At 44.2% G+C, this 25876-nt stretch overlaps 1 protein-coding gene across 4 annotated transcripts in view; it reads left to right on the top strand.

Moving 5' to 3' along the window:
* LOC106570429 (zinc transporter ZIP4) overlaps positions 1-10283 on the top strand; it is a 42425-nt gene extending 32142 nt beyond the window's left edge. For all 4 annotated transcript variants that reach the window (XM_014142755.2, XM_014142754.2, XM_014142753.2 and 1 more), the window contains 8 exons: positions 674-845; positions 1997-2169; positions 3744-3911; positions 4298-4393; positions 5932-5986; positions 8783-8935; positions 9256-9443; positions 9719-10283. In XM_014142755.2, the coding sequence (XP_013998230.1) occupies positions 674-845; positions 1997-2169; positions 3744-3911; positions 4298-4393; positions 5932-5986; positions 8783-8935; positions 9256-9443; positions 9719-9847 (1134 nt within the window). In that variant the 3' untranslated portion in view covers positions 9848-10283. The remainder of the gene's footprint in view (positions 1-673; positions 846-1996; positions 2170-3743; positions 3912-4297; positions 4394-5931; positions 5987-8782; positions 8936-9255; positions 9444-9718) is intronic.
* The last annotated feature ends 15593 nt before the right edge of the window (positions 10284-25876 follow it).

Raw genomic sequence — 25876 nt, 5'->3', positions numbered from 1 at the left:
AAAAAAAACTCTGAGTTCTATTAGAAGAAAAGCTCTGAGTCCACGATATGGCAGAGGTTGAAAAGCCATAAAACATACGTTTTCTCAACAACAGGTTATTGGCAATAATATCAAAGGCTGCACTGAAATCTAACAGTACAGCTCCCACATTCTTCTTATTATCAATTTATTTCAACCAATCATCAGTCATTTTGTGTCAGTGCAGTACATGTTGAATGCCCTTTTCTATAAGCATGCTGCACGTCAATTTATTTACAGAGAAATAGCATTGCATTTGTTTGCAACAGTTTGCTAAGAGCTGGCAAAAAGCTGATAGTTCTGATTGGGTAACGGAATGACTTTGGCTTCCCTCCAGGCCTGAGGGCACACACTTTCCTGTATGCTTAGATTAAAGATATGACATATAGGAGTGGCCATAGAGTCAGCTACCATCCTCAGTAGCTTTCCATCTAAGTTGTCAATGCCAGAAGGTGTGTCATTATTGATCGATAACAAAAATAAATCAACCTCTCCCGCACCAACTTTAGAAAAAACTCAAACTTACAATGCTTTCTTTTATTATTTTTACTTTCTTTTATTATTTGTTTATTAATGCATAAATATGAGGTAGACTGTTCGTTGTTGGCATTTCCTGCCTAAGTAGACGTATTTCAGCCCTGTTTTCTCCATGTAGACATGTTTCAGCCCAGAGGAACTGGTAAAGATCCATGGGCTGAATGGATCTAGCCTGTCCAGGTATGACGTGGCCCGGCTTAGCCCAGCCCTGGTCCAGCAGATCCTCAGTGGGGCCTGCAACAGCACCTCTCCCCCTACTGGACCATCAGACCAGCTCAGCACCATAGAGAGTGAGTGGACTGCTACAGTCCTAGCTCCGTGCTTCTGCCTCTGCATTGCTTGCTCTTTGGGATTTTAGGATGGGTACATGTAAACTTCTGATGTTAAAAGGGATTTCTAAAATATATGTGATTGATTGACTACTACAGTACACACTTTATTCAACACTCACTCCTCTCCTTTTGATACAGAGAGGCCCATTCATCACTATTTACTTTTTAATGAAAAGGGAATGATAGTGAGACTCTGCACCAATACATTTACTATGTTCATAAATATAAACGCTCCAAAATGTAAACTATACTGAACAAAAATATAAAATCAACATGTAAAGTGTTGGTCCAATGTCCCATGAGCTGAAATAAAAGATCCCAGAAATGTTCCATAAACACAAAAAGCTTATTTCTCTCCAATTTTGTGCACATACTTGTTTTCATCCCTGTTAGTGAGCATTTCTCCTTTGCCAAGATAATTCACCCACCTGACAGGTGTGGCATATCAAGAAGCTGATTAAACAGCATTACTGCAGGAATGCCCACCTGAGGTGTTGCCAGAAAATGTAATTTTAATTTCTCTACCTTAAGCCGCCTCCAACGTTGTTTTAGAGAATTTGGCAGTACGTCCAACCGGCCTCACAACCGCAGACCATGTGTAACCACGCCAAGCCCAGGATCACCACATCCGCGTTCTTTACCTGTGGGATCGTCTGAGCCACCCAGACAGCTGATGAAACTGAAGAGTATTTCTGTCTGTAATAAAGCCCTTTTGTGGGGAAAAACTCATTCTGATTGGTGATTGGCTGGGCCTGGCTCCCCATTGGGTTAGTGGGTGGGCCTATACCTTCCCAGACCTACCGATGGATGCGACACTGCCCAGTCATGTGACATCCATAGATTAGTGCCTAATGAATTTATTTAAATGGACTGATTTCCTTATATGAACTTTAACTCAGTAAAATCTTTGAAATTGTTGCATGTTGCATTCATATTTTTGTTCAGTATAGATGGATGTTATCATTAGGTAATTGGCCTATTTCAAGCATGATCACAGTATGTGAAATATATTATCGTCTAACTGACCTTTCATGGCTTGACTGACTGATTTGCTTTAGTCCTGTTATTACTGTATACATTGAACCCGGTAATATTAATTCTCTCCACAGAGTATGTGTATGCCACCATCGCCAATCTTCTGATCTGTCTGGCCGCTGTGGTTGGCGTTGTGGTGCTGCTGTGTACTTCCTGTAGTAGTGTCTTCCAGCTCATCATCCAGTTCTGTGTCAGCCTGGCCGTGGGCTCCCTCACTGGGGACGCCCTGTTGCACCTCCTGCCTATGGTGAGCACCACAGTACCATATTCACATTACCGAGCCCAGCTGATTCAAGCTGAGCTGTACTGTGCTAGCCTAGTTACACACCCATCATAGTTGCTGGAACTGTGCCTGGAATGGACAATGTGAAAATAAAACCACTGATTTAGACTTAATACTCACTTTATAGCATAACAGGTATATCGTCAGGTATCATCTGGTTATTGTTCAGCAGCATTACCTTTTAGATTGTACCAGCAGCGCATCACACGCAACATCACAATCTAGCCAGCTAGGCCTCTTTCTCCTCAACACTTCCTTGAAGTGTTATGATTAAAGGTCCAGTGCAGCCATTTTTATCTCAACATCAAATAATTTTTGGGTAACAATTAAGTACCTTACTGTGATTGTTTTAAATTAAAATGGTACAAAAAATATAAAGAAATAGATTCTAAACAGAGCAATTTCTCAAGCAAGAATTTTGCTAGGACTGTCTGCGAGTGGTCTGAGTTTGGAGGGTGAAAACTGAAAACTAGCTGTTATTGCCAGAGGTTTGAAACGCTCTTTCTTATTGGTCTGTTAACTAGTTTACTGCATGGTGATGTCACCATGGAAGGCCAAAACGCCATCCCACCAAAACAGGCTGAAATTTCAGGCGGTCTTTTCAAACAGATCTTACACCAAATGGCCGTTGTCATAATTTTCACAATTTCACAGTATTATTCCAACCACATATTGTGGGAAATAAATATAAAACACAGGAAATCCATTTTTTTACTGCACTGGGCCTTTAATGTCTGTGCGACCCAATGATCATCTAGATGTCTGAGAGCCTTTGATTAAACTTAACTCCACAATTTACGATGGAGCTGAGCTGCAACTTGTGTGGGCGGACTGGAGCTACGACGTCACATAAAATGGTTTTATCAAAAAATACTGATTTCAGCACCCAAAGAATAGCTTGACATTGTCGCCACTGAACTGCATCGTAAATCGTGGAGTTGAGTTTAGTTGGCTAATTTCCCCCAGGGCAGACAGACTCTTCTAAAGGAGATACAGAACTTCCTGTTCCTGTAGCTCAATCCTTTTAGATCCATGCCAACATCACAGGACGACATATTAGCAGGCTGTCACACCCTATCCTCAGCTACAGTGTAAAATAATGTGATTAAGGAACTGAAACGACACCCTCTCATTGGACAAACAGAGAAATGGGCCGATGTTGCTTCAGGGAATCTTCGGTCATTACAAAGCCAATGATGAGAGCAACATAACACTGTGTCCCAATGGTGCCGAAATTGTTTCCCCCTCTCCTCTCCTTAACAACTACCTATTGAGAGGACATGATTGGTGAAAGCAATATGGTGGATAGGTACCAGTCTCCACTCTAAACATTCATCTGTCAGAACAGTGGCATGTGAAGGAGGCCATTTCAGAGTAATGGACCCACAGGTTGATTGCATCACCAGTATTTGGTTTTATCCTTCCCTGTGTATTGCCGTCATAAAGGTTACATAACACTGTCATAACACTGTCATTATAATGACTTTGGGCTGACTGTGTCTGGCCGTATTGTGACCGTGTTTCCTCTTTTGATTCAGTTCCTAGGCCTCCATGTTCACAGTGAAGGAACAGACCACAGCCACTCAGAGGAGGTTCCAGACTACATCTATAAGATACTGGTGCTGATGGCTGGCATCTACTGCTTCTATCTCATGGAGACTATCTTCTCCATCGTCACCACGCACCATGCCCCGCATCACCATGGGGTAAGTAGTGTCTATCCCCTGGGCTGTGTTCAGTAGGGCCCAACGTAGCAAAATGTTTTGCATCAAGAAACAAAAATCTGTGACCTTATTGGACAATTTCAGGTAGTACCTCCCAATTTCACTCTGTTTCGAAATATTATCTTCTTACTGAACCCCACTGTTCTGTCCGCTTACTGGTTCGGTGGATCCACGGTGAAAAAAACTCCCACACGTATATTTGCAATAAACTTTTAATAAAGTGCAACACTTCGGTCACAGAAATTCGTCAGGTCTTACTGGTTCCAAAATGTGATAATTGTTAGGTAATAACAGTAGATACATGTTCTATGTTGTCTGCAATCAAAAGATATTGATATTATGAGCACATTGTCTCATTGTGTTTCCAGGCGGAGTCTGAGCCCCATCACTGTGACCATGGTAAAGTCCTGGAGATGTACCTGCAGGACAAAAAGAACAAGCAGTCTGTATCGCAGACAGACCTGGTAGGTTCTGTACCAGTTATTCACAGACAGACCCGGTAGGTTCTGTACCAGTTATTCACCGACAGACCTGGTAGGTTCTGTGCCAGTTATTCACAGACCGACCTGGTAGGATCTGTACCAGTTATTCACAGACAGACCCGGTAGGATCTGTACCAGTTATTCATTGACAGACCTGGTAGGATCTGTACCAGTTATTCACAGACAGACCTGGTAGGTTCTGTGCCAGTTATTCACAGAGACCTGGTAGGTTCTGTACCAGTTATTCAAAGACAGACCTGGTAGGATCTGTACCAGTTATTCACAGACAGACCTGGTAGGATCTGTACCAGTTATTCACAGACAGACCTGGTAGGTTCTGTACCAGTTATTCACAGAGACCTGGTAGGTTCTGTACCAGTTATTCAAAGACAGACCTGGTAGGTTCGGTGTCAGTTATTTGCAGACTGATCTGGTAGGTTCTGTACCAGTTATGCACAGACATACCTGGTAGGTTCTGTACCAGTTATTTGCAGACTGACCTGGTAGATTCTGTACCAGTTATTCGCAGACTGACTTGGTAGGTTGTGTAACAGTTATTTGCAGACTGACCTGGTAGGTTCTGTACCAGTTTTTGCAGACTGACCTGGTAGGTTCTGTACCAGTTATTTGCAGACTGACCTGGTAGGTTCTGTACCAGTTATTCGCAGACTGACTTGGTAGGTTGTGTAACAGTTATTTGCAGACTGACCTGGTAGGTTCTGTACCAGTTATTCACAGACTGACCTGGTAGGTTCTGTACCAGTTATTTGCAGACTGACCTGGTAGGTTCTGTACCAGTTTTCGCAGACTGACCTGGTAGGTTCTGTACCAGTTATTTGCAGACTGACCTGGTAGGTTCTGTACCAGTTTTCGCAGACTGACCTGGTAGGTTCTGTACCAGTTATTTGCAGACTGACCTGGTAGGTTCTGTACCAGTTATTCGCAGACTGACTTGGTAGGTTGTGTAACAGTTATTTGCAGACTGACCTGGTAGGTTCTGTACCAGTTATTCGCAGACTGACCTGGTAGGTTCTGTACCAGTTATTTGCAGACTGACCTGGTAGGTTCTGTACCAGTTATTCGCAGACTGACTTGGTAGGTTGTGTAACAGTTATTTGCAGACTGACCTGGTAGGTTCTGTACCAGTTATTCGCAGACTGACCTGGTAGGTTGTGTAACAGTTATTTGCAGACTGACCTGGTAGGTTCTGTACCAGTTTTCGCAGACTGACCTGGTAGGTTCTGTACCAGTTATTCACAGGCTGACCTGGTAGGTTGTGTAACAGTTATTCACAGACAGACTTGGTAGGTTGTAAACCCTCTAACCTCTCTCTTGGGGAACTGAGTCAGACATAGGTCCATGACTGAAAAGCCAGTTTCATAGTAAGCCTATATTTTTACCTGGCACAGCATGTAGTCTTACGTCTCTACTACCCGTGTTTCTGAAGACCTTGTCCCTCACTAACCCTTTCACTGCTGTAATTCAGATGTTATTATTCTGTAATGTTCTGATCCTGCTAGGTTGATAGCAATGACACAGAGAAAGCCTTTCCAGAACAAAACCAACACTCAAGGGGTAAGAAAGTCTTCTGGGTCTACATACAACCTTTTCATAAGACATTACATCTAATCAAAGTTTATTGGTCACTTGCACAGGAAAGCCTTTTTCTTTTTATATTAATGTTTGTAAATATAAACACAATAAGAATATACAATATAGACTAAGAAATGTGTTAAAGTAAGTAGTGACATGACTGAGCAGTGAAGATGATAATAATAATAATAATAAAACAAATATAGGTCAGGGTTTGAGCTGCCACTGTCAACTGTAAGTGCTGTTATTGTGAAGTGAAAACATCTAGGAGCAACTTTGCTCAGCCGCAAAGTGGTAGGCCACACAAGCTCACAGAACGGACCACCGTGTGCTGAATCGTGTAGCACGTAAAAATCGTCTGTCCTCGGTTCCAACACTCACTACCGAGTTCCAAACAGCCTTTGGAAGCAACGTCAGCACAAGAACTGTTCGTCGGGAGCTTCATGAAATGGCCGAGCAGCCCAATACAAGCCTAAGATCATCATGCCAAGTATCGGCTGGAGTGGTGTAAAGCTCGCCGCCATTGAACTCTTGAGCAGTGGAACGCATTCTCTGGAGTGATGAATCACGCTTCAATATCTGGTAGTCCGATGGACGAATCAGGGTTTGGTGGATGCCAGGAGAACGCTACCTGCCCCAATACATTATGCCAACTGTAAAGTTTGGTGGAGGAGGAATAATGGTCTGGGGCTGTTTTTCATGGTTCGGTCTAGGCCCCTTAATTCCAATGAAGGGAAATCTGCGTGGAAGAACTTTACTGGCCTGCACAGAGCCCTGACCTCAACCCCATCGAACACATTTGGGAAGAATTGGAACACTGATTGCGAGCCAGGCTTAATCGCCCAACATCAGTGCCCGTCTTCACTAATGCTCTTGTTGCTGAATGGAAGCAAGTCCCCACAGCAATGTTCTAATATCTAGTGGAAAGCCTTCCCAGAAGAGTGGAGGCTGTTATAGCAGCAAAGGGGGGACCAACTCTATATTAATGCCCATGATTTTGAAATTAGATATTCGACGAGCAGGTATCCACATACAGTACTTTTGGTCATGTAGTGTATATATACAGTATATTCTGTATTTACAAAAAATATATATATATATATATACTGCTCAAAAAAATAAAGGGAACACTAAAATAACACATCCTAGATCTGAATGAATGAAATAATCTTATTAAATCCTTTTATCTTTACATAGTTGAATGTGCTGACAACAAAATCACACAAAAATAATCAATGGAAATCCAATTTATCAACCCATGGAGGTCTGGATTTGGAGTCACACTCAAAATTAAAGTGGAAAACCACACTACAGGCTGATCCAACTTTGATGTAATGTCCTTAAAAGAAGTCAAAATGAGGCTCAGTAGTGTGTGTGGCCTCCATGTGCCTGTATGACCTCCCTACAACGCCTGGGCATGCTCCTGATGAGGTAGCGGATGGTCTCCTGAGGGATCTCCTCCCAGACCTGGACTAAAGCATCCGCCAACTCCTGGACAGTCTGTGGTGCAACGTGGCGTTGGTGGATGGAGCGAGACATGATGTCCCAGATGTGCTCAATTGGATTCAGGTCTGGGGAACGGGCGGGCCAGTCCATAGCATAAATGCCTTCCTCTTGCAGGAAGTGCTGACACACTCCAGCCACATGAGGTCTAGCATTGTCTTGCATTAGGAGGAACCCAGGGCCAACCGCACCAGCATATGGTCTCACAAGGGGTCTGAGGATCTCATCTCGGTACCTAATTGCAGTCATGCTACCTCTGGCGAGCACATGGAGGGCTGTGCGGCCCCCCAAAGAAATGCCACCCCACACCATGACTGACCCACCGCCAAACCGGTCATGCTGGAGGATGTTGCAGGCAGCAGAACGTTCTCCACGGCGTCTCCAGACTGTCACGTCTGTCACATGTGCTCAGTGTGAACCTGCTTTCATCTGTGAAGAGCACAGGGCACCAGTGGCGAATTTGCCAATCTTGGTGTTCTCTGGCAAATGCCAAACGTCCTGCACGGTGTTGGGCTGTAAGCACAACCCCCACCTGTGGACGTCGGGCCCTCATACCACCCTCATGGAGTCTGTTTCTGACCGTTTGAGCAGACACATGCACATTTGTGGCCTGCTGGAGGTCATTTTGCATGGCTCTGGCAGTGCTCCTCCTGCTCCTCCTTGCACAAAGGCGGAGGTAGCGGTCCTGCTGCTGGGTTGTTGCCCTCCTACGGCCTCCTCCACGTCTCCTGATGTTCTGGCCTGTCTCCTGGTAGCGCCTCCATGCTCTGGACACTACGCTGACAGACACAGCAAACCTTCTTGCCACAGCTCACATTGATGTGCCATCCTGGATGAGCTGCACTACCTGAGCCACTTGTGTGGGTTGTAGACTCCGTCTCATGCTACCACTAGAGTGAAAGCACCGCCAGCATTCAAAAGTGACCAAAACATCAGCCAGGAAGCATAGGAACTGAGAAGTGGTCTGTGGTTACCACCTGCAGAACCACTCCTTTATTGGGGGTGTCTTGCTAATTGCCGATAATTACCACCTGTTGTCTATTCCATTTGAACAACAGCATGTGAAATGTATTGTCAATCAGTGTTGCTTCCTAAGTGGACAGTTTGATTTCACAGAAGTGTGATTTACTTGGAGTTACATTGTGTTGTTTAAGTGTTCCCTTTATTTTTTTAAGCAGTATATATACAATTATTAACAATAGCTGCATTTGAATGGACTTATTTAGATGACTGAGCCTCTCTCTGAGTTTCCCTTCTGTCTCTCCCCTCCACTAGAACAGCGTCTGCTACCCTACATGGTTACCATAGGGGACGGCATACATAACTTTGCCGATGGCCTGGCTATCGGAGCGGCCTTTTCTGTGTCCTGGAAGTCAGGCCTTGCCACGTCTCTGGCTGTGTTCTGTCATGAGCTGCCTCATGAACTGGGTGAGTGGAGACCCGACTGATTCCTCTAGTTGGCCATGTTGAAAAAGGCTCTTGAGAATAAGGTCCAGCCATATATATATATAGTTAGATTTGTTTGATTTCAGAAGAATATCTTTCATTTTGAACAATAAAGTATTAGAATAGATTAATAGCAATAGATGAAAGGTAGATGATTAGCAGATATACAGTTTAGCCATTTGGCTCTGTTTCCAGATTTCTAATTCACACAATCCTTCCAATGACATCAACCTAAGACCCACATTTGATCACCAGTGTCATCCCTTTAAACCTCTCCTCTCTCCCTTCTCTCCATCTCCCAGGTGACTTCGCTATCCTGCTGCACAGCGGGGTGTCAGTGAAGAAGGCCTTGATGCTGAACGTGGCCAGTGCCCTCACATCCTTCATCGGACTCTACATCGCCCTCACCATCTCTACTGACATGGCCACCAAGCAGTGGATCGCTGCCATCACCTCTGGTCTCTTCCTGTACGTGGGTCTGGCTGATATGGTTAGTATGCTAGTTTTACCACATTCTCAAACAGGATAGGAGGAATAGCTTCTTGGGGGTTCTTTTCAAATGAGAATCTGTCGCACGAATAGTTCAATTGTTTTGACTTGGGCCTTGAGCATCTCCTGGCCATCTGACCTGACCAGGAATAACTCTGACCCCTAGTTATGCCACAGTTGCTCCTATTCCTTTCAGCAATGCCTCATTTCTATAAATATGATATATTTTGAACAATGATTTAAATGCATTTTATTGTCTTAATCCTCATCCCCCAGCTCCCCACCATGGTCCATGCGGACAACCGTAGGCCCTGGCTCATGTTCCTGCTGCAGAACGTAGGACTGCTGTCTGGCTGGGGCATCCTGCTGCTCCTCTCTCTATATGAGGATAAAATTGGCTTCTAGAGCCTCCCAGTCCTAACACTGTACAGTACAATACATTTACAAATGACACTCTGTAGGCTATGCTATATTTCACCTGTTTTGAGATTGTTACTGTATCTGTAACACGCTTGGTATTTCTAAATGACACAACATTACCTGACATTACTTTTCTAGATGTTATATACAGTATGAGCATACAGGCTAGTTCTGGTGTATCTTATGCATCTAACACATGGAAGTATAATCTGTTGGTGTTCTGTTTGGACACATCCTGCCATTGGTGCTAATGTTACTATTTGAAGGGATATCATCTGAATGTGATTAGTTCAAACTGTAATTTATACAACCTATATTTATAATGGGACTCACAGGTCCTCAGGCTACTTCCTCTCTAATTGTCACACCTTTTGTATTAACCTCATGTACAGTGCCTTCATAAAGTATTCACACCCCTTGACTTTTTCCACATTTTGTTGAGTTAACGCCTGAATTGAAAATGGATTAAATTGAGATCTTGTGTCATTGGCTTATAAAACATTCTGCTTTAGAAATGTTTATAAATGAATTCAAAATTAAAAGCTGAAATGTCTTGAGTCAATAGGTATTCAACCCCTTTGTTATGGCAAACCTAAATAATTTCAGGAGTAAAAATGTGCTTAACAAGTCACATAATAAGTTGCATGGACTCACTCTGTGTGCAATAATAGTGTTTAACATAATTTTTTAATGACTACCTCATCTCTGTACCCCACACATACAATTCATTATCTGTAAGGTCCCTCAGTGGAGCAATGAATTTCAACCACAAAGAACAGGGAGGTTTTCCAATGCCTCGCAAAGAAGGGCACCTATTGATAGATGGGTAAAAATGAAAAAAGCAGACATTGAATATTTTTTTGACCATGGTGAAGTTATTAATTACACTTTGGATGATGTATCAATACACCCAGTCACTACAAAGATACAGGCGTCCTTCCTAACTCAGTTGCCAGAGAGGAAGGAAACCGCTCAGGGATTTCACCATGAGGCCAATGGTGACTTTAAAACAGTTACAGAGTTTAAAGACTGTGACAGGAGAAAACTGATGGATCAACAACATTGTAGTTACTCCACAATACTAACCTAATTGACAAAGTTAAAATAAGGAAGCCTGTACAGAATACAATTATTCCAGCAGTGTAAGAAGAGGGGGGTCCTGGATATAGGTACTGGATGGTCCTGGATGGCAGGAAGCTTGGCCCCATTGATGTACTGGGCCGTACGCACTACCCTCTGTAGAGCCTTATGGTCAGATGCCGAGCAGTTGCCATACCAGGCGGTGATGCAACTGGTCAGGATGTTCTCGATGGTGCAGCTGTAGAACCTTTTGAGGTTCTGGAGACCCATGCTAAATCTTTTCAGTCTCCTGAGGGGGAAAAGGTGTTGTCGTGCCCTCTTCACAACTGTCTTGGTGTGTTTGGACCATGATAGTTCGTTGGTGGACACCAAGGAACTTGAAACTCTCGACCCGCTCCACTTCAGCCCCGTTGTTAATTGGGGGACTGTTCGGACCTCCTTTTCCTGTAGTCCACGATCAGCTCCTTTGTCTTGCTCACATTGAGGGAGAGGTTGTCCTGGCACCACACTGCCAGGTCTCTGACCTCCTTTCTATAGGCTGTCTCATCGTTGTCTGTGATCAGGCCTATCACTGTTGTGTCGTCAGCAAACTTAATGATAGTTTTGGAGTCATGCTTGGCCATGCACCCCTGAGAGGCCCCAGTGTTGGGGTTCAGTGTGGCAGATGTGTTGTTGCCTACCCTTACCACCTGGGGGCGGCCCATCAGGATGTCCAGGATCCAGTTGCAGAGGGAGGTGTTTAGTCCCAGGGTCCTTAGCTTAGTGTTGAGCTTTGTGGGTACTATGGTGTTGAATGCTGAGCTGTAGACAATGAACAGCATTCTCACATTGGTGATCCTTTTGTCCATGTGGAATGGGCAGTGTGGAGTGCGATTGAGATTGCGTTATCTGTGTATCTGTTGGGGCGGTATGCAAATTGGAGTGGGTCTAGGATTTCCGGCATGATGGTGTTGATGTGAGCCATGACCAGCCTTTCAAACATCTATAGCAAGACTTGAAAATGGTTTTCTAGCAATGATCAACAACTAACTTGACAGAGCTGGAAGAATTTAAAAAATAATAATGTGCAAATATTTTAGAATCCAGGAGTGCAAAACTCTTAGACTTACCCAGAAAGACTCACACCTGTAGTTGCTGCCAAAGGTGATTCTAACATGTATTGACTCAGGGGTGTGAATACTTGTGTACTGTAAATGAGATATTTCTGTATTTCGTTTTCAATAAATGTACAAACATTTCTAAAAACATGTTTTCACTTTGTCGTTATGGGGTATTGTGTGTAGATGGGTGAGATAAATAAATACATGTAATACATTATGAATTCAGGCTGTAACACAACAACACGTGGAATAAGTCAAAAGGTATGAATACTTTCTGACGGTACTGTACTTGGCAGTGTGCACTGTATAGTAAAGTAGGTAGATGCTGTTTTTGAATTTGTGATCTTATGACGTGTGAAGTTGATGCAAGTGTACACAGTGTGTATGAATGTGAGAATGTGACAGGGTTGTGGTGAGTTGAAGATACCCATTCAATTTTAAGTTTATAGTCAATTGAGGCTTTTTCTTGAAGACATGATTGAGTAATAATTATTAAGTAGCTTATAAGTAGTGTATGTGTTCAAATGGACCACTGGAGGGAGCTCTGAGACTCATAATATTATGTATTCCTGTTACCTTGAAATTCACCCGACACATGGCCACATTAGAGGAGAGATACTGTATATCACCATAGGATGTCTTCTTTCCACAGCAATGATAGATAAGTCGCATTACCTTCAAATTATAAGGCTCTATCTGCAAAAAGATGATTCTAAGATAATTGGCTTTAAAGTACCAAACCACTCATTGGCTTGAATGGTGTGAGCAATTTTTAAAATATTTTATTATTTTTAACTTAACAACATGAATTGGGGTATTTAATGTACTATATTGGTGGAGAACCTTTTACAGAGCAAGGCTACGACAATAACTACATTTTGACAAAATGCAGATAGAACCTTAATAATTCAAAGCTTTCACAGATGTCAACCATGATTGTCAGAATATAGTTTTGTAAATAGTGAGGTAAATTGATGTCCTTCCTATTTTGTAATATGAGTGAAGGTTTTTTTTTCAGTGGATATTATTTTTTTTGAAAAAATATTTACGCCTTCCTTGTCAGTTCACTACAGTCACAGCTTAACAGTAACATTAATTGAACAGGTTGTTAGAACATTTATGATTTACCACCTATTATAATTTGCCTGTTTTGCAACTGCTGATGACATAGGCAAAGAAATACTGCAGAGCATTTCAAACTGTCAGGCTATTCATAAACTCCTCCCTGTCAAATATTCTCCATGTCCAACCTTATGAAACCAGCATCATAATTTGACAATGATGTGACAATTCTGTAGAAAACAAGGTTTATACAATTGTCATCTTTACAACTACAAATAGCTAGAAATAGACAATGTACCCATTCAGAATCAAACTAGAGATGCCTTATAATGCCTGCTATTGTGGTGCTAAACTGCATGGAGAACCTTCAGAAGCCCCGAGCTAGATTGTAAACACAGAGTCGGCGTCCCAAATGGCTCTGCTCAAAAATAGTGCACTATATACTATAATAGGGTGCCATTTGAGACACAGCCATGGAGCCTATCAGGAATCTGATTCGTTACTTATCGTCCTCCTGCGGGGGTGAAGCTTCTGTGTGAGCCAATAAGATGGCAGCGTAATCTTAGATATGTTAAGAACCATTGTGGTAAGCCTGCCAGTCTTCTTTAGAAAGCATCGATTAATTTATTCATAGACACAGAGGCATGCTTAGGTCTGCAGGATAGAATGCATGTGTCATTGTTTGTTGTAGGAAAGCGGAAAAGATCCAATAACTTTGGTTTAGGTGCCAGATACGGAGGAATATGGTAGGCATCGGACAAAAGGTATGACATGCCAGGAGGTTCCTCAGATACAAAGATAAAGAAGCTGAACTATCATTTGAAGAATCTATTAATACATTATGCAAATGTTTTGTTATTCATACTTTTAGCAGAACTTAAGGTCTTGGATGTTGTAATGTTTTGTTATTCATACTTTTAGCAGAACTTAAGGTCTTGGATGTTGTAATGTTTTCATGTCTTTGATGTCAACAGGTAGAGAGCTAATTGATGTTGCTCTACATTCTGTTGCTCGAAAACAGTTCAATTTTGTGCTTTTCTTTTTTATATTTTTCATTTGCACTGTACCTTGGTGAGTTACATGGAGATTGCCTTTGCAAGATCCCTATCATTTTGTAATCATCATAGAATTGTAACATTTCATGTGTTTGACATGTGTTGACATGGAACACTAGTGTCATTCACTGTTGAAGTAGGAGAGTGACATAAATGGTTTTCTAATCTAATCCATGGCCTGTTCTCCCCTCATTCCCATTCAGCTCTATCTGTCTGTGTGGTTAATGACATTCCCATTAGGTGCCCTGTGGGACCCTATAGTGGGTTGAGGAGGACTGGGGAGGACTGCTCCTGCTGCTCCCACATGGGGACACCCTTTGTGTCTGGATAGACGACACACACTGAGGATGTTAACACCATCCCCTGCCTAACACCCTCCCCAATGCACACAGGCAGACACACGCACACGCACACGCACACACACACACACACACAGATGCACACACACGCACACGCACACCATTACTGTGACAGCAATCACAAATGAAGCGTTAAATGAAGAAACAGATAGCCGTGTTCACAGGGGAGTGGGGCTCCACTCCCTATTCAAAGGGAATGTGTGGCTGAGACCAAAGAGGCATTAGCTTCACAAAGACAGACAGATCAACAGACAGACAGACAGCAGACCCTCCTATTCGCCTCACCACTTCACTAGCCAATTAAAGGTTAGCCCTCCACAAAAGAGCATCCATCGGGGGAGAGAGATGCAGCCCCAGTAACACCGGCCCTGATAGGACACCACTGATCTATGGTTACATCCCAAATGGTACCCTATTCCCTATGAAGTGCACTATTTTTGACCAGGACCTTACGGGGCTCTGGTCAAAACTAATACACTATAAAGGGAATATAATGCCATTTGAGACGCTGCCTATCTATCCTCTCTGGATGGCCAAAACAACCCAGAGAAAAAGGCTTCACTCCACAGCCCCCTGCCTGGTCCAGACCCCTGCAGCTTGTTTGGTTTCTCCAGCTAAATGCTTCCTGTGTGTATCGTTTTTCTTTCAGCCTCTCATGGATATTTGAGATTGAGAAGAGCCCTGCAGTAACTGTACTACTGCAGCTCTCAGACTGCTCCTGCCCAGTAGTTTTTTGTGTGAGTGTCAGAGGCTCTTTGTCAACATTCCGCTCTTGTTTGTTTGTTTATCTTTTTAAGGCTTGAGCGGAGCACCTTGAGAGAGAGAGAGAGAGAGAGAGAGAGAGAGAGAGAGAGAGAGAGAGAGAGACGGAGCAAGATGGAACAAGATGGCGCCGACAGACATGGTTGCCGTGTTCCTAGCGCCTAACAAACTTTGCCATATATATTTTTTTGTGTTATTTCTTACATTATTTGCTCAGAACATTTCTTGCAATATTAGCTAGTCCGGAAATAAATCTAGGATATTAGATTAGCGGTCACTCACCAGCATTTAAAAAAAAATAATACTTTCCTGAATTGGTTCCTTTGTTCTTATCCCCCGAGGCATTTCCACTCATCCCAAGGGCTGCTCCAAGACGCCGCCAACGGAGAAGAGGATTATCAAGTGGACTTGTAGCATCCACCGCTTCCGAGTATCCCTGGACAATAAAGTATACGAGCTCAGGGTGAGGATTTCCTTCCAGAGAGACATCGGGGACTGTTACATACTGTGTTTCACAGAACCATGGCTCTCTCAGGATATACTGTCCCTGTCCATACAACCAGCGGGGTTCTCCTTACATCGCACAGACAGGAAGAAAGAAATCTCTGGGAAAAAGAAAGGCAGAGGTGTATTCTTCACCATGAACTGGGGGTGGCAGGTAGCCTAGTGGTTAGAGCGTTGGACTAATAACCGAAAACCGTTGCAAGATCAAATCCCTGAGCTGACAAGGTAAAAATCTGTCGTTCTGCCCCTGAACAAGGCAGTTAACCCACTGTTCCTAGGCCGTGATTGAAAATAAGAATTTGTTCTTAACTGACTTGCCTAGTTAAATAAAGGTAAAATAAACCAAATAAAAAAACTACTCTTGGTGTGATTGTGGTAATGTACAAGAACTCAGGTCCTTTTGTTCTCCCGATTTGGAATACCTCACTATCAAATGCCGACCGCATTACCTCCCGAGAGAATTCTTTTTGGTCATCGTCACGGCCGTGTATAGTCCCCCTCAAGCCGACACTGCGACGGCTCTGGACTTTGTGCAAACTGGAAACCGCATATGCTATGACCGCATTTATTGTAGCTCCGGACTTTAATACCCATCTGGACAAGAGGAATACCTATGTAAGAGTGCTGTTCATCGACTACAGCCCAGCCTTCAATACCATAGTGCCCTCCAAGCTCATCGCTAAGCTTGGGGTCCTGGGTCTGAAACCTGCATTGTGCAACTGGGTCCTGGACTTCCTGACAGGCCATCCCCAGGCGGTGAGGGTAGGCAAAAACTGCTCTTCAACATGGGGGCCCCACAAGGGTGCGTGGCAATGTGTTGATAAAACTTTGGTAGCGTTTTCTTCAGATTTGCTTTATCAATGTCAATAAAATGACATCCACGAGGCTGCAGTGGAGAGCGTGCATATCACTGATAACCTGAAATGGTACATCCACACAGACAGTGTGGTGAAGAAGGTGCAACATCGCCTCTTTAACCTCAGGAGACTGAAGAAATTCGGCTTGGCCCCTAAGACACTCACAAACTTCTACAGATGCACCGTTGAGAGCATCCTGCCGGTCTGTATCACCGCCTGGTATGGCAACTGCAACGTCCGCAACTGCAGTGCTCTCCCAAGGGTGGTGCGGTCAGCCCAATACATCACAGGGGGACACTGCCTGCCCTCCAGGACATCTACAGCACCCAATGTCACAGGAAGGCCAAGAAGATCATCAAGGACCTCAGCCACCCGAGCCACGGCCTGTTCACCCTGCTACCAGCCAGAAGGCAGAGACTGTACAGGTGCATCAAAGCTGGAACCAAGAGACTGAAAAACAGCTTCTATGTCTTGGCCATCAGACTGTTAAACAGTCAGTCACCAGACTCACCACTAACCGGCTTCCACCCAGTACCCTGCTCTGAACTTTAGTCACTGTTGCTAGCCGGCTACCTCCCGGTACTCAACCCTGCACCTTAGAGACTGTTGCCGTATAGTCATGGTCACTAATAATGTTTACATGCTGTTTTACCCACTTCATATGTATATACTGTATTCTAGTCATGGCCTATCCTATATAACTACTGCTTTACACACCTTGTCTATCCATATACTGCACGAATTGTCTATACACACCATCATATACATATATATTTACACTGAGTTGATATACTTACACTGAGCAGGCAGGCGGTGGCTGGCCATTAGGAGTCAGCCTGAGTCATTTTAGCTGTTAAACGACTAGTCACACACTCAAATTAATCTCCTGGGTCAGAAAACTTCCTCCACAGCAGCTCCCCCATAATTTCACTAATCCAGCTAGGATTATCAGTACTGCCTGGGGGACGGGGGAGAGAAACTATCCTGATCTGTGTGTGTGCGTCCACGTTGTGTATGTCTATGTGCGTGCTTGTGCCTGTGTGTGTACATGTGTGTGCATGTGCCCAGCTCTGAGGCCTAGTGACAGCTATGGGAAAACAGGATAGGACGGCCCCGGGGCAAGAGTCTGGATGAGGGGGATTTACTCTCTCACAGTCTCACATTCTGAGATTACAATGTGCCAATCTGTGATTGGCAGTTAGGGTTGGGAGACTTGTCTCAGGGCCTTGCTCGCCCCCTGCCCTGTCACTCTGAATTGGCCAATTAGCTTACCTCTGTCTGATGCTAAATGACCGAAAAGTTTGGTTCTTTGATGATCAAGTTAAAGTGTAAACAGAGTCTAGTAATGACAGTATTCCAGTTGTGGGGGATGTGTAAAGTAGACTTCTCTTAGATGTGACGCTTCATGCTTGCCTAGCTAAGCAAAACCCACACTCTCCATCCAATTTATTTCTCACTTGAACGAACTTCAAAACCCATGTACCTGCTCCCTGTTCCACAACATTGTCTTATATTATAAACCACGCTGCTGGGAAGTATAAGCATATCTAAATCATCAATCTAATCCCCATACAGCCAAAACACACTGGCTCCCCATTCCTCAATGTAGCCTGTCTCCTTAGCACAAGATTTATGCCTAGTAGCATTACGATGATAAGTTTTATAGCTGGAGCAGGTATTGTGGTCCTCGTCAGTTGAGTGGATAATGAATATGTGGCGGTGAGAGATAGTGCTGTGATTCTGGGTAGAGACAGTGTGTGTGTTCATGTGTGTGTGTATGTGTGTGCTTGTCCGTTTGCGTGTGTAGTGTGATGCTGGGTAGAGACGGTGTGTTGCTGAGGCTGATGATGCTAACACAAGAAGATGAATGTCCTGCCTGGTGAACAGTGGGCCTGAACAGCGCCGAAGCCGTTTACTCCTTAAGGCTGTGTCGCCCTCGCTCTGAACACTAACACTGGCAGCCACGCAACAGTATTCTCCATTGACTCTGTCAAGAGTCAAGGACCTTGTAGGTTTGGTAGTAAATGATGATCTGAGAAGTTGATTTGGTGGGCTTGCTTCAGTAGTTTACAGTGTTTATAATGCAGTGATTCACATAGCCTCATTGTGATATGGATGGTGGTAGTCTACCGTATGTAAAGTATAGTCCCCTCTGGATCATTCTGTCAATAGCCTCCACAGAGTGTACAGAGTGGATGGGAAGAGCTGTTGCACACTCGAGGTTAAATTATCCATTGTTGAACATGGTCTTCAAAGTGAAGGTAAGACATTTTATTAAATATATCCTTTCGTCTACCATCTGATTCCAGTTTTTATCTCAGTATAAGACATTATAGTGATACAGTGTAGGGCAGCTCTGGCCCTGGCATGTTGCTATGGTGACAGTGGGCGGGCGGGATTCCGCTGCTGTGTCCCTTCGTTTGGTTTCCCCTGGGGCCAGCCGTGGGACCCTGGACATCTGCCCCCCCACCCCATTCCTCCCCTGGTCAGCGTGGTGTTCCTAATCCCTGAGCTGAGACTAAACCACACACACATGCACACACACTGCCGCCACCCCCCAGTGCTGCCCCCCCACTGTCCTGGCTGCACACTGACCTGCTTATCTCAATCACCTCCCTCCCGCCTTCTTTCCCTCCATCCCTCTCTCCCCCTTTCTCCAGTCGCTCTCTGTTTTGTCAGCTTTCAGATGAACCTGTAGCCCCACTCAACAGAGATTCATCAAGTTCCTCACCACACACACACACACACACACACACACACACACACACACACACACACACACACACACACACACACACACACACACACACACACACACACACACACACACATTATTGTACAACTAACCTTGTGGGGACACACAATTCAGTCCCATTCAAAATCCTATTTTCCTCAACCCCTAACTCCTAAATCTAACCCTAACCTGTACCCTGACCCTAACCTTAACCCGAAAACCTAACTTTAACCCTAAACCTAACCCTAGAGCTCCTAACACTAACCCTGAACCTAATTCTAACACTAATTCTAACCTTAACCCTTAACCACCTAGAAATAGCATCTGACCTTGTGGGGACCAACGAAATGTCCCAAGGATGGTGAAATTGTTTTTGTTTACTAGTCTTGTGGGGGCTTCTGGTCCACACAAGTATAGTTAAAGACATCCACACACAAGCATATACACACACACACACGCACGCACGCACCTGTAGCCCCACTCAACAGAGATTCATCAAGTTCCTCATCACCACACACACACACACACACACACACACACACACACACACACACACACACACACACACACACACACACACACACACACACACACACACACACACACTGACTCAGTCACATACCAACCAAAGCCCATTTTCCATTTGAAATACATGGATGCTTAAGACCGGACAGATTAAAAGTGTGTTTTGGTGTCTTCAGATTTCAAAGTGGGTATGGTTAAGGAAAACGTCACATTGGTGGCATTAGTGGCAGATCCTTTATTCAACTGGGAGAGTTTTCAGATGATACTGCCACCCTGGATTCATCTGCACTGGACGACCCTCCATGTACTCACTTCTTACTCCGTTATATTTCCTCTGCTGATGTTTCCATTACGAAAATAACGTGTGACGGCTAATCCATTTAGCCGTTTAAAAAGTGTTTTTCCTCTTTCTATTTTTCAAGAGCATGGCCAAGTAGAAAAGCAGTGTCCTTGTCTCCAAGCGCTAGTTGGGCTGATTGAAGCTGGGACTCCCGCTGTGCTTTCACATGAAGTTGCTACCTCCGGAAATAAATAAAAAACACTGGTAATCTCTGAAGACCGCTCTCAACACACTTCCTAAAGATGGGTACTCGGGAGAACTTTTCTCAGATCAGATCCTCCTGTAGCCCTATCCCTCCGCCCCCCAACGCTGTTCTCCACTTCTCTTTGTTATTTGGGAGCCGGCTCAGCTGTTCAGCTGTTGGCTGCGAAGGCCTCTGTGAGTGTCTTTGAAGGAGTGAGAGGGCCGATAAGCCTAGAAAAGCTGTAAAGAGTGATTAAGATAATTAACAGCAGCTCTGTCTCACATGTCAGAACAGAAGGGAGAGGTGGTCGTGAGTTAGGATGGAGGGATGGAGGGATGGAGGGATGGGGGGGCATGGACTGTCCTCACCAGCTGGGAAGAACATCAACCTCTCTCTCCCTTCTTCTTCCTCCATCAAACACTTTTTCACTCCTCTGTAATCATTCTCTCTCTCCCTCTAATGTCTGTCTCTACCCTCTCTCTCTCGTTCTCTTTCTCCCTCCCTCTCTCTCCCTCTCTCCCTCTCTCCCTCTCTCTCTTTCTCTTGCTCTCTGTGCCTCTGTCTCTCTTCCTAACACAGATAATGTTACTGATAGGACCACTGTGAGACCTTCGCCCCCCCAGCCACAGCTAAGTGACCTATGCTTTAGAGGGCCATGCCCAGTTCCCTCTCTGCCTGTCAGTCACCCACCAACAGTGTTCTGGGACCTAACCACCTCAGCTGTCCCTCACCTCCCCTTAATGGTCACATGTGGCCAGCCTTATCAGGCAGATGGGAGGTGATGGACATGGGCCAATGAGATGAGGGATGGAGGGTTTGTGGGGGGAGGGATGGAGGGCTGGAAAGGTGGAGCAGTATATGAGTGAAGGGGACCTATATACTAGGTGGTGTCAGAGGAAGGCCCAAAAAATTGTCAAAGACTCCAGTCACCCAAGTCATAGACTGTTCTGTCTGCTACCGAACAGGAAGCGGAACCGAAACGTTAAGTCTAGGGCCAAAAGGCTCCTTAACAGCTTCTACCCCCAAGCCATAAGACTGCTGAACAATTAATCAAATGGCCACCCTAACTATTTACATTAACCCCCCCACCCCTTAGTTTTTACACTGCTGCTACTCACTGTTTATTATCTATGCATAGTCACTTTACAAAATACCTCGACTAACCTGTAGCCCCGCACATTGACTCGGTACCGGTACCCCCTGTATATAGCCTCGTTATTGTTATGTCATTTTTTTGTGTTACTTTTTGAATTTATTTTTTGTTGTTGTTTATTTAGTAAATATCTTCTTAGCTCTATTTCTTGAACTGCATTGTTGATTAAGGGCTTGTAAGTACACATTTCATGGTAAGGTCTACACCTGTTGTATTCGGCACATGTGACAAATCAAATTTGATTTGATGTGTGTTGGTAGACCATCACCCTGCCAAGCTGTTTGTCCCCTGGCCTTGTATGCTGAACAGGAAGCTCCCATGAGGTCCATTGTTATGTGAAGGATCACCACAATTGCATTGGATATCATCCACTAATTGCACACCACTGTTCAAAAGTTTGGGGTCACTTAGAAATGTCCTTGTTTTTGAAAGAAAATAGATTTTTTTGTCCATTAAAATAACAGCAAATTGATCAGAAATACAGTGTAGACATTGTTAATGTTGTAAATGACTATTGTAGCTGGAAACGGCAGATTTTTTTAGCGAATATCTACATAGGCATACAGAGGCCCATTATCAGCAACCATCACTCCTGTGTTTCAATGGCACGTTGTGTTAGCTAATCCAAGTTTATCATTTTAAAGAGTATGCTTTTCCAGCTGGATTAAACATTCTCCAAGGATCTGAAACGGCGAATTCAGACATAAAGGTTTGGACAACTCTAGCTGAGGTTGATAAGGTGGTAGGTTTAGTGGAGGATTGATGCAAATGTGGGTCTAACCAACAGTTAAAGTCACCACCTAAAATCAACATATGGGAAAACATATCTGGGAGTGTAGAGAAAACTGATTTAAAAACATCACCATGTGTCCCAAGTCGGAGCACAAATATTAACAAGAAGTACATTCGTATTGAGCAACCTACCACTGACAATTATGTATCTACAATGGGGATCTGCGATCACATTGGAACATGTAAAAGGTACCAATCTGTGAAGTAAAATAGCCACCCCTCTTGCCTTACTCTGAAATGAGGAATGGAACACCTGACCCACCCACCTGCACCTAAGACTTGAGTGTTGTGATACCTTCAGATGAGTTTCTTGGAGAAAGATGATGTGAGCTTTCAATTGATGAAGGTGGTGTAGCACCTTACTACATTTAACTGGGTTATTTATGCCCCTGCAGTTCCAAGTGAGAAAATGAAAGCCATTCCCTCCAGCAGGATGGGCTACACTAGGCTGAGTCATGTCTTAAGAGAGAGAGGATGTGTAAAGGACAAGGTACAATGTAAACTGAAGATCTTAGTTGACCCTAAAAGCGCAAATTTAAAAAACAAAGACAAACGACGAGGCACAAAAGACATGTAAAAACTATATACAAATAAAAGAGGGAAAAACTCCTTCCCTCACACCCTCCCTTGCCGAAGCATCTCCCCAACTGAGATGCAAGCAAAACCCTAAATACAAAAAAAGTTTAGAGCAAAGCATGATAACTCTTATTCTGTGCTACCTGAGATTTGTGACCATTTAACTAGAGTAAGCCAACATACATAGATTGGTCCCCAACAGAGTCTGAGGAAAACTAACTTTGGTTAAGAGAGGTTTAACAGCAATACAGATGGTAAAACTACGACTGAACCATGAAAACAGACAGATATTGGCATTAGAGGCGGCAACCTGGGTTAGAAATGATTTTTTTTAAAAGAGAATGACATTTAAATGTCGGTGATCCCAATAAAATTGGCTTCGCTAGCAAACCAGTCGGCCTGCTAACTAGCCTGCTAAGAATACCAGCTAACCAACCAAATGTTCCACACCATGCAGTACAACAGCCGCTTTCACGTTCTTGTTAATGAAATCTGCTGCTAAAGCCGGGTCCTCTAATCTATGCGTGGAGCCGTCCGATAAAGTCAGTCTCAGAACTGCAGGGTAGATGAGGCCAAACTTCACGCCCAGGCAGGCGCGTAGCTGGCTCTTCATAGCTCCAAAGCTAGCCCGCTTCTTAGCCACAGCTGTGGTGTAGTCCGCAAAAATCGAGACTCTTTTACCCTTATAGAGGAGAGGGGATGCTTCTCCCGATCTCCTCAGTATGTGATTGCGGACATGAAAGAAATGCACCCTGATGACAAATGGTCGCGGGGGTTCTCCATCCCGGGGTCGGCTACGCAGAGTGCGGTGGGCCCGGTCTAGCAGTGGCTTCTCCTCCAGACCAAGCAGCTTCTGAAGCAGCTGGGCCATGAACTCCGTGGTTCCTGGGCCATCCACTCCCTCCGGTATTCCCAGTAGACTAATGTTGTTCCCCTGCACTCTACTTTTGCAATATTTCCGTATCTATTGTCGAGGTATGCCACCTTAGTTGTCAATGAGCCAATGTTAGCCTCTAGCTCGCTAATGCGAGTGCTGTGGTCTGTAGCACCTCGTTCCAAATCCGATAAGGCCAATCCGTGTGCGTCAAGCTTATTTTTTAAGCTCGTCTTTGACCATTGATATCTCTGACCTGAGATTGGTAGAGAGAGAGTCAATTTTGCCGGTTTTGAGGGTGCCTATCACGGATTTTAGCATCTCCACAGTCAGTGTTTCCGTGGGGCCGGCATTAGCAGCGTCCGGTGGCGGGCGTGAATCGGGAGAGGGCGCGGGCTTGCTGCGGCCTGCTCTTGCAGACTCCGTTTTTGGCCGGGTAGACAACATTAAAAACTTAAATTTCTCAAACTTGATCTGAGCAAGAGGACAAGTACATTAGAGTGTCTAGTTTGAGAAACAGACGGCTCACAAGTCCACAACTGGCAGCTTCATTAAATAGTAGCCGCAAAACACCAGTCTCAACGTCAACAGTGAATAGGCGACTCTGGGATGCTGGCCTTCTAGGCAGAGTTGCAAAGAAAAAGCCATATCTCAGACTGGCCAGTAAAAATAAAAATATTAAGATGGGCAAAAGAACACAGACACTGGACAGAGGAAGATTAGAAAAAAGTGTTATGGACAGACGAATCTAAGTTTGAGGTGTTCGGATCCCAAAGAAGAACATTCGTGAGATGCAGAAAAAAATGAAACGATGCTGAAGGAGTGCTTGACACCATCTGGTGGTGGAGGCAATGTGATGGTCTGGGGGTGCTTTATGGTGGTAAAGTGGGAGATTTGTTCAGGGTAAAATGGATCTTGAAGAAGGAAGACTATCATTCCATTTTTGCAACGCAATGCCATACCCTGTGGACAGCGCTTAATTGGAGCAAATTTCCTCCTACAACAGGACAATGACCCAAAGCACAGCTCCAAACTATGCAATAACTATTTAGGGAAGAAGCAGTCAGCAGTCACCACCAAGAAAGTGGCACCATGAAGACCAAGAAGCTCTCCAAACAGGTCAGGGACAAAGTTGTGGAGAAGTAGAGATCATGGTTGGGTTATAAAAAAATATCTGAAACTTTGAACATCCCACGGACCACCATGAAATCCATTATTAAAAATGGAAAGAATATGGCACCACAACAAACCTGCCAAGAGAGGGCCGCCCACCAAAACTCACAGACCAGGCAAGGAGGGAATTAATCAGAGAGGCAACAAAGAGACCAAAGATAACCCTGAAAGAGTTGCAAAGCTCCACAGTGGAGATTGTAGTATCTGTCCATAGAACCACTTTAAGCCATACACTCCACAGAGCTGGGCTTTACAGAAGAGTGGCCAGAAAAAGCCATTGCTTAAAGAAGAAAATAAGCAAACACGTTTGGTGTTCGCCAAAAGGCATGTGGGAGACTCCCCAAACATATGGAAGAAGGTCCTCTGGTCTGATGAGCTTACAATTGAGCTTTTTGGCCATCAAGGAAAATGCTATGTCTGGCGCAAACCCAACACCTCTCATCACCCCGAGAACACTATCCCCACAGTGAAGCATGGTGGTGGCAGCAGTATCATTTTGTGGGGATGTTTTTCATCGGCAGGGACTGAGAAACTGGTCAGAATTGAAGGAATGATGGATGGCGGTAAATACAGGGAAATTCTTGAGGAAGACCTGTATCAGTCTTCCAGAGATTTGAGACTTGGACGGAGGTTCACCTTCCAGCAGGACAATAACCCTAAGCATACTGCTAAAGCAACACTCGAGTGGTTTAAGGAGAAACATTTAAATGTCTTGGAATGGCCTAGTCAAAGCCCAGACCTCAATCTAATTGAGAATCTATGGTATGACTTAAAGATTGCTGTACACCAGTGGAACCCATCCAACTTGAAGGAGTTGGAGCAGTTTTGGCTTGAAGAATGGGAAAAATCCCAGTGGCTAGATGTGAAAAGCGTATAGAGACATA

This window comes from Salmo salar, chromosome ssa14 (genome assembly GCF_905237065.1).
Source record: "Salmo salar chromosome ssa14, Ssal_v3.1, whole genome shotgun sequence".
Classification (NCBI taxonomy): Eukaryota; Metazoa; Chordata; class Actinopteri; order Salmoniformes; family Salmonidae; genus Salmo; species Salmo salar.
The sequence above is the reverse complement of the archived record's forward strand: the minus strand, read 5'-3'. Positions and strand labels throughout refer to the sequence as shown.